The 13,288-nt window shown below is 51.3% G+C and overlaps 2 protein-coding genes across 4 annotated transcripts in view; one reads left to right on the top strand and one right to left on the bottom strand.

The window, feature by feature from the left end:
• The window catches only part of RIF1 (replication timing regulatory factor 1), a 30,140-nt gene extending 22,223 nt beyond the window's left edge, over positions 1-7,917 (top strand). Inside the window, exons 26-35 of one of the 3 annotated variants that reach the window (XM_030241773.2) lie at positions 172-314; positions 975-1,064; positions 1,142-1,196; positions 1,796-4,399; positions 4,788-4,919; positions 5,202-5,279; positions 5,373-5,488; positions 5,779-5,932; positions 6,208-6,316; positions 6,596-7,917. In XM_030241773.2, the coding sequence (XP_030097633.2) occupies positions 172-314; positions 975-1,064; positions 1,142-1,196; positions 1,796-4,399; positions 4,788-4,919; positions 5,202-5,279; positions 5,373-5,488; positions 5,779-5,932; positions 6,208-6,316; positions 6,596-6,816 (3,702 nt within the window). In that variant the 3' untranslated portion in view covers positions 6,817-7,917. The remainder of the gene's footprint in view (positions 1-171; positions 315-974; positions 1,065-1,141; positions 1,197-1,795; positions 4,400-4,787; positions 4,920-5,201; positions 5,280-5,372; positions 5,489-5,778; positions 5,933-6,207; positions 6,317-6,595) is intronic. The other 2 variants (XM_050976866.1, XM_050976867.1) reach the window with 2 other exon arrangements.
• A 690-nt stretch (positions 7,918-8,607) lies between these two features.
• The window catches only part of NEB (nebulin), a 103,777-nt gene continuing 99,096 nt past the window's right edge, over positions 8,608-13,288 (bottom strand). Inside the window, exons 150-156 of the mRNA XM_050976906.1 lie at positions 13,179-13,271; positions 12,766-12,873; positions 12,379-12,562; positions 11,763-11,855; positions 10,738-10,890; positions 9,925-10,034; positions 8,608-9,294 (exon numbers count right to left, since the gene is read on the bottom strand). Of these exons, the coding sequence (XP_050832863.1) occupies positions 9,121-9,294; positions 9,925-10,034; positions 10,738-10,890; positions 11,763-11,855; positions 12,379-12,562; positions 12,766-12,873; positions 13,179-13,271 (915 nt within the window). The 3' untranslated portion in view covers positions 8,608-9,120. The remainder of the gene's footprint in view (positions 9,295-9,924; positions 10,035-10,737; positions 10,891-11,762; positions 11,856-12,378; positions 12,563-12,765; positions 12,874-13,178; positions 13,272-13,288) is intronic.

Genomic DNA, 13,288 nt, shown 5'->3' with positions numbered 1-13,288 from the left:
GGGTGGCAGCAAAGAGCCTCAGTCCTCCCTCTGTGGAGGTTGTGACAGATTTGGGGTTTGCTGGTCTTTGGGGTTGGCAGATCCCTCACAGAGATGTCCTTCAGAAATTCCTGATTTTCAGTTCCTCTCTTGTTCCTAACCCAGGATTTGGGGTTTTTTCTCTTTCTGCAGTTAAAACTAGAATTTCCATCTCCTAAGACAACAAGTGAAACACTTCTGGAAGAGGAGAAATCTGTTGATTTTGTGTTTATTCCTCCAGAAACAAAGCCAAGAATATTGACAGAACATCAGAAGGAAGTGCTTAGGTCCAAGAGGTCTGTCATTTATGGTTTTAATGGGAAATGTCATGCCTTGAGCAGCTGAGCTTCACTTCAGTTCCTGTTTCTCACACCACCATGGCTCATTGAGGCTTGTTCTTCCATACAAGTTCTGAAGTTTAAAGCTAAGAGAGTTCCTTGCTTTGCTGTTTTAAAGCAACCAAATTATTCTTGCAATGGCATTTCCTCTTCTGATCAAATACACTCTCTCTGGTCTTGTTTGGGGTTTGGGAATTTGGAGTTCAGGTTTTTACTTGGGGGCTGACATGCAGTGTGAAATGAAAGATGTCATTTTTCAGAAATCATGGAAATGAAAGGATTGGGTAAAAGAAGCTGAGGAAGGGATTTCTTGAGTCAGCAGCAGGTCAGGAATTAGGATATTCCCAAGACTCATCTTGATTGCAGAAGAATCTTGAGAATGATCTCTTTTGATGTGAGAAGGTAATATTGGAGTGTTTTCTGTGCAGAAGCAGTGTAAGCAGGACTTGAGGCAGGAACTCCTCTGGGCTGTGGTGAATTCTTTGCTGAGGGGGATCCCAATCACAGCTTTTATTCCCCAAAAATAAAGATTTCATGCAGCTGAAAATAATGGCCTTGAAATGAGGAGATAATAAATTCCAGAGAGGAGTCTGACTCCCATTCCTGGTGTTGTTCCAGGGCTGACATTCCTGCCATGTACAACAACTTGGATGCTTCCCAGGACACCACTTCGTTTTCCCAGTACAGCCAGAGCCAGGAGGATTCTTTGTGAGTAGAAGTGCCCAGCTGTGGTCACTGAGGGCTCTCCTTTGGCAGCAGCACTGACTGCAGTCATTCTCTTCTAGGGAAATGCCACCTTCAGTAGAAAATGCCAGAGAAGACACTGCAGAGCAACCTCAGGTAATTCCCCATTGTCTGATGGTGACTAAAGTCAGAGTTCCTACCAAACATGAGAGGTTTTGTGATTTGATTTCCATTCTCAGCACCAAGTGAGAGAAAATTCACACCACTGCAGTGCCGTGTTCTGCTTTATAGCATTTGTTCCTTTGGGATTAATTAGAATATCGTTTAGGCCAAATCACTGGGTATTTGGTGTCAGAATGGGAGGATTCATGGGAGCAGTTTCTGATCACCCACGTGCCTGTGCTGCCACAGCATTTTATTGGGGTAAAGGTTGTAAATCCTGAATTCCTTTTGGGGAGGACTTGCCTGAGCAGCTGCTGTGCTGACTGTAGTGCCAATCAGACCAGGTGAAATACAGCAAAACTTCAAGCATTTTTGGAGTTACTTGTTTTGGGATTAAATGGTTTCAAAAGTGTCTTTTATAACTATCAAAACACAGATAATAAATCATTTGGTGGTTAGAAAAACCTTGTGGGTGCGTTGTTTCCTATGGCACAAGAGCTGCAGTTGAGTGTTGTATTACATGCATAGGATAAGTAGAACTGTTCCATTTGATTCCTAGGACAAACCTTTTGCTGTTGATATTTTTGGGACAGGAGGAGAACGTGGGGAGTGAAGAATGTCACTCAGAGGAGAGCCCAGCCTGTTCCAGCGAGGGGGAGGCCACAAAGGAGACCTCGGCTGAGATGATCCCAGAGGAAACATCCATTGGAGAGGGGCTGGAGACAAGTTCTGTGGAAGCAGCTCCCCAGGAGGCCTCAGCAGGGAAGGAGGACACCTCAGATGTCACCAACAGCTCAGCCTCCAGTGACATCATCTCTGGCACCCCCCAGCCCGCGAGCCGGCGCCAGTCCTTCATCACCCTGGAGAAATTCGGGGCTGCAGAGAGCAGACCCTTCAGCCCAGCCCCACTGAGCTCTGTGCCAGAGCTGCCTGGGCCTCCTCCCGAGGCAGCCCCACAGGAGAGCAGCAGTGACAGCAAGGCTGGTGCTCGAGCACAGAAATCTGGAGAGGAAGAGAAAAATCCTCCAAAGGCCGAGCCCGCGGCGGGGGCTGCGGTGGCCCGCAGGGTGACGCGCCGGCAGAGCAGGATGGAGCTGCAGGGCAGCAAAGGCAAGCTGCAGAGCAGGACAGAGGAGCCCCTGGCCCCTGAGAGCCTGGAGAGCAGTGCTGAGCTGGGCTCTGCTGTGGAGGACGTGGAGCACATCCTGCTCAGCCACTCCCAGGCTCTGCTCTCCACGGAAGCAGACATCCAGAAAGCCGAGGATGCCATCGCAGAGATGGACAAGGCCCAGGGGCTGGACATGGACTCGAAGGAGAACACCCCCCCAGAGAGCAGCAGCTGCTCTGAGCAGGCCCCAGGGGATGACAGCCAGGTGCCACAGCAGAAGCAGCTGCGGCGTTCCGCCAGGAGACGCCCCGAGGCTGTGGAGAGCTCCTCGGGCAGCCAGGAGAAGGAGGATGGGCTCCCAAAGAGAGACAGGAGGAAAGAGGAGGAGAAAGCTGGGCAGAAGAAACTGTCCCAGGGGAAAGGTGATGGATCCCAAAAGCAGAAAGGAACTCCAGGGAAAACGACAGAGAACACAAAAGAGAGCAGCCAGCCTGAGAGAGTGGCAGAGGACTGGAGCTCCAAGGAGTCCCCTGCTCTCAGGGGCCTGGAGGAGGAGGGCAGCAGGGCTGGCAGGAGGGCAGAGGATGCCCCCAGGGCAGAGGGGGAAGGTCAGGGCAGCCTCAGCACAGCGGGGCAGAAGGTGGAACGCCCACGGTACCACACCAGGAGATCTTCCCAAGGGTTGCTGTCCAGCATAGAAAACTCTGAGACTGACAGCTCTGAGGGCAAGGAGGAGAGCACAAAGAAGAAAAAACCCATGAAAACGAGGAGTAGAAGCAATTCTCTGGAAGGGAAATTGAAAGAGGGACAGGCAGGGAGCCAGAGCCTTGAGGGACCTGCTCAGGGAAGTGAAACTAAGAGTCCACTGGAGGCCAGTAAAGGTGAGCCTGAGGTTGGCACAGGTGCTGCAGTGCCAGCTGAGCCAGGTGACCTGGAAAAGCAGGAAATCCCTGCAGCTGCTGGAGAAGCTGTGGGCTCTGGCAGCTCTGAGGACCCAGGTGCTCTGCAGGACACCAGCGTGGAGCCAAGCAAGGGTGATGCATCCATGGAGTCACTGGGCAGCCCCTGTGTGCCTGAGCAGGATGGGAGAGCAGCAGAGGAGAAGCAAAGCAGCACAGGGGACTGTGCAAATGCTCCAGGCGCTGCTGAGCCCTCCTCTTTGCAAAGCCCTGAGTGTCAGAACAAGAGAAGCAAAAGGGTGAAAAAAATCAAGAGCTGTGATTGCTGCTTCAAAAAGCCAAAGCAGCAGGTGACTGAATCAAAGCTCACTGAGTCCAAAAAGGAGAAAACTGAGCTGGAGGAGCCTGAGAGCACCCCAGACCAGACCCCAGACCAGACCCCAGTCCAGAATGTTTCTGGTCACTCAGATTTGGAGGAGAGCTTGGCCCTGGCTCCCTGTGGAATGAGCACTCCAGTGCACCCTCCCAAGGAGCCCAGCACCTTCAGCTTGGACAGGCAGGAAATGGATGTGGAAAACCTGCAGGGAAGCACTGTGGGGCTGGAGGAGGAGAGTCCAGTGGATCCAGAGGGTTCAGGAGCTGAAACCACTGAGTCCATGGAGGAAATGAAGGAACCTGCTGAGCAGAAGGAGCAGACAGAGCAGGTTCTGCCTGAGAGTGTTCCTGAAGAGCCCAGGGAGAGCTGCCTGGACTCAGAGGACCAAGGGGAAGAACCAGCAGCTGCAGAAAAGGAAGAAATCAAGGAAAATGGACAGCTAGAGGAGGTGCCTGAGGAGCTGAGTGTTGACAGCAAACCTGAGGAGAAGGAGATGAAGGAGCTAGAAGGAGATCAGGAGGATAAAGGAGAAGCTGAGAACTCTGCTGGAGAAACCTGTGTTGTTCCAGATCAAGAGATGAAGGAGGAATTGGTGGAAACTGAAATAAAAGTGCCTGAGAACGTGGCCTTGGCAGATCAGAGTGTGGATTCCCCTCTGAAGGTGGGAGGGGATCCCTCAGTGCAGGTGGCTGAAAGCCCCACCAGCCTCCAGGCCCGCTGCACGTGGTCCCCCTCAGCCTCCCCATCCACCAGCATCCTCAAGAGAGGGGTCAAGAGGAGCCAGGAGGATGATTCCCTGTCACCTGCCAACAAGGTACTCCGTGGGAATGGTGTGCTGCTGGGTGCAAAGCTGGCATGAGGAACTCAAATCATTCCTAATCTGTTGAGTTACTGCTTTGTGTTGTGAATAGTTAGAGAAATGGTGAGGTTTGGGGTTGGAATGTGCCAGCACTGGGGGATTTGTGTTGTGAGGGGTTTTATTTTGAAGCAGAGCACCCTGGATCCCTGCACAACCAGGAGCAGCATGCTCAGGGTTGTACACACAGGTTCCTCAGGGAATCCTCACAGTGCCTGCCTGAAACATTCCCTGGGTCGCTCCAGAACTTCAGTGGTTCCAAACTGATCTTTTGTCTCCTCAGGGTGGCTTCCCCAAGCTGTGCTGGCTTGAGTTCCCACTCTAAACCTCCTTCTCTCCTCCTCAGATCCGTCGAGTCTCTTTTGCAAACCCCATTTTCCAGGAGGGCCTGGCAGACGACATCGACAGGAGGAGTCCTGTCATCAGATCCCATTCCTCACCCTCCTCCAGAAGTCTTAAAATCCTCTCTAACATGCAGGTCAGGGTAAATCCTGGTGCAGTATTCTGTGTCCCAAGTATTTGTGTATTTATCATAAATAGCATGGCTTTAGAGCATGTTTGTAGTCACTTACACACAGTTGTAAGGGCTGAGGAGCAGAAGTGTAAGAAGCAAAACTGCCTTAGCCTGAGTCATTCTGTTACTCTGAGGTTTCAGGGGCTAAAGTCTCACTATTAACTGAATTCCTGCTGTTAACTGAATTCCTACCATTGACTAAATTCCTACCACCCTGAGATATTTTTTTCCTCTTTTTCTATCCAGCACATTACCACTCCAACCAAAGGATTTCTGTCCCCAGGATCTCGTACCCTTAAATTTAAGAGCTCAAAGAAGTGTTTAGTAAGAAGTGCTTTGGTTCATGTTTCTCTTCTATTTTTTTCCCTGTATTCAGTGGGTGACAGTTAATTTAATGCTTGGCCTGTGTTCTCCCAGATCACAGAGATGGCCAAGGAGTCCCTGCCGTGCCTCTCGGAGTTCGTGTACCCTGCCTTGGCTGGCTGCAAGGCCCCTGTGGATGTCATTTTACCTCAGATCACATCCAACATCTGGTCAGTGGCTTCTTGCTTTTGGAGGTGACATTTCAGGAGGAACTGAGCTCTTCCTGAGCCCACCAAAGCACAACTGTAGCCAGAATTCTTGAAGGGATTTGGGGTTGGTTGGGTGAGGAAGAGACTTGACTATTCTGGCATTCTTCAAGTGCTTATGTGATGACTGAGAAGCTCCCCAGGGTTGGGGAGTTTGTGCAGGGCCAGGAGCTGATTGCTGATCCTGTGGGTCCCCTCCAGCTGGGGATATTCCCTGACTGTGTCCCAATAACCACTTTCCCTCCCTGCTGCAGTGCCCGGGGCCTGGGGCAGCTCATCCGAGCCAAGAACATCAAGACCGTGGGAGACCTGAGCACTCTGACAGCCCTGGAGATCAAAACTCTCCCCATCCGCTCCCCCAAAGTCTCCAATGTCAAGAGAGCTCTGAAGGGATACCACGAGCAGCAGGTGAGGTGCAGATGGAGCAGCCAGGAAGCCAAGATTGGTCTCATTTCCTGCAGCAGGAGTGGTGTCTCTTCATTAACAGCAGCACTTTAACACCTAATCCCTGCCTGCCTCAGTACCATGAATTCAAGCTGCAGATCACTTGGTGAAACTATTATTATTAACAGGAAAAGTGATGGGATTTGTTATAATATTTATAACTTATAATGTATTTATTACCATATTAAATTAATTTTTTTTTCAATCTGAAAATGTTTTCTCTCCCCCAAAAATGCTAGGTGAAATCTCGAGTGTTGGAGGAAAGCTCAGTGCTTGAAGATGCTGAGAAGGCTGGAAATGATGTGGAAGAGAAATCTCTGAGTGCAGAGGAGGAGAAACTTGCAGCAGGTACCTGCTGGTGGCTTTTTGCTTTGGATTTGGAGGGTTCTGCTGTCTGGTTTTGATCCCCTCCTGCTGGGAACACTTCATCCTTTCCTTTTTATTTGGGGTTTAGTTTAATTCTTCCAGTGGTGATCAAACCCTGAGGAAGGGCAGGGTGCAGGGCCTTTCTGGGAATGTCCCCCTGGAATAAATCCATGGCAGGCTGCTCTGAGATGTGATTCTGTACAAAACCAGCTGCAGTTCTGCTCAGATTTCCCTGCACTTGTCTCCTTTCCCTCCTTTCAGATTTGGTGGACACAGGCAGCAGCAGCAGCAGCGAGCAGCCCCCCGTGGATCTCCTGGGCCAGGTGCAGGCTCTGGCAGCCCAGCTGGGCTCTGAGGATCTGCACAGCTACTCAGGCAGGCAGCTCTGTGAGATGCAGGAGAAGCTGCTGGGGATGGCCTCGTGCATCAGCAGGAGCCTGCAGGCCCGCTGGCCCTGCCCTCCCCAGCAGGGCCCCGAGTAGCTGCCCCCGCTCAGGGGAGGAGGCTGCTCCAGCACTGCCCCCCTGTGCTCCTCACTGCTCACTGACTCCTTCAGGCTGCTTCTCGGGCTACAGCATATTTTGTTAACATCTTCATACATTTATTATCTTTTTTTCCTTTTTTTCTTCTTTTTTTCCCTTTTTTTCTCCTTTTTTTTTTTTCCTTTTTTTCCCTCCCCCTTCTTCTTTTTTCCCTCCCCCTTCCTTTTTCCTCCCCTTCTTTTTTTCCCTTTTTTCCCCACTTCTCTTATTTTTTCTTCTTTTTCCTCTTTTTTTGCCTTTTTTTTTTTTTGCCAATTTTTTTTTTTTGCTCCTTTTTGCCTTTTTTTGCCTTTATTTTCTGCTGGTTCCTGCCCTCCCAGACCCGTGGGCCTGTTTCCTCCCTGGCAGGGCTGTTCCTGGGGGATTGCTATGCATCTTTCTTTCGGGCCGTGAAAGAAAACCTGACAAAGCTGTGCAATAGCAGAGACTGTGAAAAACCAAACCAACAGAGTAATTAAATTATTTTTTTCAAATCCAAAGTGTTCTTACTGCTGCAAACTCTTGCTGAGAGTGGGCTGAGAGCTGCAGCTCCAGCTCTGCCCCCCTCCTGCCCCAGCTGCTCCCTCGGGAGCTCTGGCAGCACGTGTGAGGTAAGCTGGGCTTAATTCCTTCCAGCAGGAGCCTGGGATTTGTACTGGATCTATTTTTTCCATGTATTTTTGTACGACTCCAGCTCAGAGGAAATGTGCTTGTACAGGAGAGAGCCTGCAGAGCCCCCCAGGCTTTGCCCCCTGGCCTTTGCTGGCTGCAGCTCTCCTGGGGGGCAGGCTCTCCGTGAGGAAGTGATGAATTGGACAAGAGCTCTTTGTAAATTGTGTACAGACTCACAGCAGATGTTGGGTAATAATTTATGGAGTTTTAATTGCATGGACTGCATTGCTGCTGCTTGGAGACCTTCAGCCAGAGCTCCCAGGTTTTCCCTTTGGGGTTCTGATCTGTATATATTGTACTGTAGCTATCCAGATGGGTGTTTGTGGAGGAACTGCTGCAGGTGGTTTTCCACTTTTACATGGGCAAATAAAAGAGCTGATAGTTCCCAGACTTGGTCGTGGCCTCGTGCTTTGGTGCCTTCTGGGCTGGTTCTCTCTCCAGCTTCCCCTCAGGTTTGGATTCCCAAGGCTGGGAGGGACCTTGGAATGTCACCAGTGCTGGTGTAAGGTGGGAGCAGGTCCTGGAGGACAGGGTGGGATCTGGGCTGCAAAACTCTCAATATTTTTTGCCCTGTGTGTGTCCCATGGAGAAAAGGGATGGGACAAACAGCCTGGAGCTGCAAGGGGAAGCTCTGGGGATTTTCTTGCTTTCCTGAGCAGTTGTTTGGTTCCAGATCTGTCTCCTTAGGAGAGTGCAGCTTTCCAGGTAAGGTTGTTCCTGTCCCAGGGAAAGGGTTTTGATCCCAATTCCCAGTGCTGGCAGTCCTGGAGCCAGCCTTGGGGAAGGACATTTCCCTTCCAGGCTGCCCCTGTTGGGAATTCCCTCTGACTCTGAATTCCTCAGGGGTGATGCTATAACTTGGCTTTAGTCTATGGGAGACACAATATCCAGGGATTTTTATTCCCTTCTTTCCTGGGGAGTGACTGATACCAGGTGCTGCAGTAAAACTGATGTTGTAAAAAATGATGAAGCAAAACCTGATGTTCATGTGTGGAACAACCCCAGATCTGGGTCCTCCCCTTCCTCAGTGGTTTGTGGGGTGAATTCCCTTTCCCAGCACACAGCATCCATCCATCCATCCATAGTGCAGAAACCTCAGCTTTATTCTTCACTAATTTACAAGAAATCACAGCTTTTGCCCCCAGAATGGTTGCAGGAGAACACATTCATGAGAGCTCAGCAAGCAGGAGAGGTTGGTTGCTTTTCCCTCCCCGAATAAATTGGGTTGAAATACAAAGCTTAAATGGAAAACCAAATGAAGAGATTTAAACATTTTAGAACAGCCCAGAAAAATTCTCTGTGGGAGAATGAATCCTATAAATGTGTGTGTTAGTCTTTAGCAATGGGATGTTGGAGATGTTGTGTAATGTCTTTAGTATGTGATGAAATGTTTGGGCTGTTTGGCATTGGGAGAAGGGCAGGATGTGCTTAGAGGCACTTCTGGAAACATTGTGTGAAATATTCCAGGTGGCTTTTGCTCTGTGGTTATTTCTGTTGTGGCTGAGGGGGCCAGGAGGGCTTGGGGCGGTGTCCCAGCCCCCAGGGGAGCTGTCCCAGCCCCCAGGAGCTGTCCCAGCCCGGGGCAGGCCGGGCTCACACGGCCTCCACGTAGTTGGCGGGCAGCATGCCGGTCTTGCCGGTTCTCTGCACGGTGCCGTACATCCAGCCCTCGTCGATGGCCTGCACGTTGACAATGGTGTCCCCGTCCTTGAAGGACACCTCGTCCGCGTCCGCCGCCGTGTAGTCGTACATGGCCCGGAACGTCTTCTGCAGGGACACAGGGGACATGGTCAGAGCCTTACAGGGGACATGAGGGACATGGTCAGAGCCTTACAGGGGACAGAATGTCTTCAGGGACACCAAGGGACATGGTCAAACCCCAGGGGCTGGGATTGGTGTCACAGCAGGGTTTGGATGCTCCTTCAAATCTGGCTGTGGATTCTCCTCCCTCCCTGAGCCCCTTGGGTACCTGAGTGCCACAGCCCCGGGGGGGCAATGGTGACACTGAGCCTGAGCAGTGTCCCCATGGTGGCCTTGGGCACCATCAGCTCCAAGTGTCACTTTGAAGTTGTTGCCTCCCAGCAGTTTTTGGGGGTGATGCCATTCCCATGTCCTTTACTCCCGAGGCAATCTCTGGATGAGCACTTCCTCCATCCCCTCAGTCTTCAAGGGCTGAGTAGGAAGAGCCCATTCCAGCTTTCCAGGTGCTCATTCCAGCTTTCCAGGCACAGGGGAGGCTCTGTCCCCCTTAAGTCCCTGTCACACCTGGTTTCATACAGAGCTTCAGCCCCACAGACTGGAATGTCACCAACTCAGTCTTGCATTAACACTGTTAATGAGTGTCAATTAATTATTAATTAGTGGCTGTGACCCCTCCAGGTGCCCAGGGTTACTCACCCCAGCAGTGGAGGGGTGGGAAGGCACCGAGGACACCGTGGTTTGCTGGGTGGCCACTGAGGACGAGCGTTGCTGTGGCAGCTCAATGGTCTTGACCTGCTTGTAGCCCACTGCAGAGAGAGGGTGGGTTATTATGGGATGGAGAAAGATCTTTGGATGGGGTATTATGGGATTGTGATGGAGGTGCTTGGGATAAAGATCATTGTGTGGGGTTATTATGGGATTGTGATGGAGCTGGTCGGGATAGACATCATTGTGTGAGGGTTATTATGGGATTGTGATGGAGCTGGTCAGGATAAAGATCATTGTGTGGGGTTATTATGGGATTGTCATGGAGCTGGTTGGGATAGAGAGCATTGTGTGGGGTTATTTATTATGGGATTGTCATGGAGCTGGTTGGGATAAAGATCATTGTGTGGGGTTATTATGGGATTGTCATGGAGCTGGTTGGGATAAAGATCATTGTGTGGGGTTATTATGGGATTGTCATGGAGCTGGTTGGGATAAAGATCATTGTGTGGGGTTATTATGGGATTGTCATGGAGCTGGTTGGGATAAAGATCATTGTGTGGGATTATGAGATTGTCATGGAGCTGATCTGTATAAAGATCACTGTGTGGGGATTATGGGATTGTGATGGAGCTGGTTGGGATAAAGATCAGGGATGTGCCACGGGGTGGGTTAAGGTCAGTTAAGGCTGTTGCTTGTGCACAGCTCATCATTTTGGAGCCGTGTTTGTCCCTGGCTGTGGGGGTTGCTGCCCACACTGCCAGGGGCAGGGGGGAGCCTGTGTGTCCCCACGGGGGGCTGTACCTGTGGCTGTGGTGGTGAAGAAGCCCCCGTTGCTGTAGTAGGACAGGCGCTGGTCGGTGCCCTCCGAGGGCTCGGATTTCTCGTCGGCCGCGCCGCTGATGCTCAGGGCGCTGGCAGAGCGCGAGTGCTCCCGGCTGCGGCGCTGCGCCTGGACTGGGGGCACAGCAGGGACTGGCACCACCCTGGGGGGGCTCAGAGCCACCAAACCCAGGGCTCTCAGAGCCACCAACCCCAGGGCTCTCAGAGCCACCAGCCTGGGACTCAGAATTAGCAGCTCTGGGGCTCTCAGAGCCACCAACCCCAGGGCTCAGAGGCACCACCCTTGGGGCTCTCAGAGCCACCAACCCCAGGGCTCTCAGAGCCACCAGCTTGGGGCTCAGAATTAGCAGCTCTGGGGCTCTCAGTGTCACCAACCCCCGGTCTTTCAGAGTTCCCAACCCTAGAGCTGAGACCTCATAGAACCCAGCCCTGCCAAGCTCAACTTTTCCATGATCCCAGTGTAGTTTTATAGTTCCATAGTGGGATCTCCCAGTGCTTTTTTAAGTATTCCATGCTGAGTCTTCAATATTCTCAGTATTTTATCCTTTCTCCAGACTCTTTCCCCTTAGTCCTGGCTGCTCCCAAAATTTTTATTCTAATTATCCTGTGATTTTCTTCCTGACACAGCACTGGGCCACCCCCATGATTTTCTACTATCCAGGTATTTTTCCTCTCAGACAGGAGTTAAAACAAAAAGGTCACTGAGAAGAGCCTGTTCAGTAATTCCAAAAGGAAGCACAGGTTGTATCATGGCAGCTGTGGATCATATAAACAATCCTCCTCCTCCTCCCTCTGTTGGATCCTTTTATGATAGGAAAATTAATAATGTATTTTTTGACCATTAGTTACACTTGTGAGGAGCAGCTACAGCCAGTTTCTCCCCTGTCCTGTGTCCCTCGTGGTCTCTCAGCTCTGTTTGGCACCCAGAGCCCACCCTTGCAGGAGTCCAAATCCCATTTTCCCCCTGTGCAGCCCCTGGGACACACCTGAGATCATGTGCAGGCTCCGGGACTGGATGTTGTCCTCGGCGGGGTCGTAGTCGAAGACGGAGCCGGGGTTGGTTCTCCACACCTTGAGCCCTGCAGGAGAAAGGACATTTCCTGAGGAGAGGCTGGGCAGCACAGCCTGGCAGGACAGCAGGACAGGAGGTGTGTCCTCCCCAGCCCTGGGAGTGGCCAAGGCCGGGCTGGAGGGGGCTTGGAGCACCCTGGGATAGGGGAAGGTGTCCTGCTCATGGCAGGGTGGGACTGGATGGGCTTTAATGTCCCTGCACCCCAAACCAGTCTGGAATTCTTTGAGAATTCACCCTTCTTCTATAATTTAGTGCTTCTTAATTCTGCAGCACAGATCAGGTTTTTTTACGATCTACAGCACAGTATTTCTCTAATAGATAGAGAAGGAGTTGAAAATAGAAGACCCATAAATGCAGCGTGACATTATCAAGGTGGGGACAGCAGGTCACAGGTCATTTACAGCTGTTGGCAGAGAATATTTCCAAAAAGGATTTGGAATGAGACCATCCCCAAGTAAGGATGATTGGAATTGATGTGGCTGAGCTTAAATGAAACCCCTCCTGTAGCAGATGTGCCCAGGACTCCTGACCTGTGAGGTTCTCCTGGTCCTGGTCCACGCGCTTCCGCTCCATCTCCACCACCCTCCTCTGGATGCCCCTGTAGCTGATGTCACTGAAGTCCTGCATGTTCTTCTTCACGCGCTCCGTGATGGGGTCGGTCACCACGGGTGTGAAGCTCCCTTTGCTCTTCTCAAAGTCCTCGTGGTACTTCACCTGCAATTCCAAAGGATTGTGATTCCTGCTTCCCTCGGGGACATTTCCTCAGCTTTGCCTGTCCCAATCCTAATCCCAGACTTGCTTTGGCATGAAAGCCTTGGGTACCCAAACCTGGTAGGACACATCATCCTTGCTGCCAGGCAGGGTTATTTTTGGATGAATCCCTTCCCAGGGGGAGCCACCTCTGGCAGAGCTCTTACAGTGGAGATGTGTTTCTGGGTCTCCCGCACGCGCCGCATCTCCGGCGTGTCCAGGACGTAGGCGGCTTTTCCTTGGACTTGCTTGCGGAAACTGTCCGAGTAAAGAACCTGCCGGGGAGGAGGAGCACAGGAGTCACCTCTGGAGCACCAGGCTGCCAAAGAAGGGCCAGTCCCAGATTTTTATAAATTTTTTAATAAGCAACTCTTACTGAAGAACCATAATTTTATACGTCACAGAGTATTATGGCAGTAATTTGAAATGTAACTGTTTAAAAACCCCCAAGAGAACCCAATTCATTGGAGAAACACTTGATTGCACCAGAAAGTTTTAAAGAATTCCATATCCTTCCAAACCCTTCCTGTCTGAGTGAGGGTTTCAGGCATGAAGTGTTCCTTTCCTGTGTGTCACCCACCGAGCTGATGTTCTCCTGGTTGCGTTTGGCTCTCTCCATCTCCGGCGTCAGCGGGGTCGGAGTTCCCTTGGCCATGTGCTCCTTGTACAGCACCTGCAGGGCACAAACAC

Source organism: Serinus canaria, chromosome 7, assembly GCF_022539315.1.
Source record: "Serinus canaria isolate serCan28SL12 chromosome 7, serCan2020, whole genome shotgun sequence".
NCBI classification, from domain to species: domain Eukaryota; kingdom Metazoa; phylum Chordata; class Aves; order Passeriformes; family Fringillidae; genus Serinus; species Serinus canaria.
This window is presented reverse-complemented; position numbering and strand designations above follow the sequence as displayed.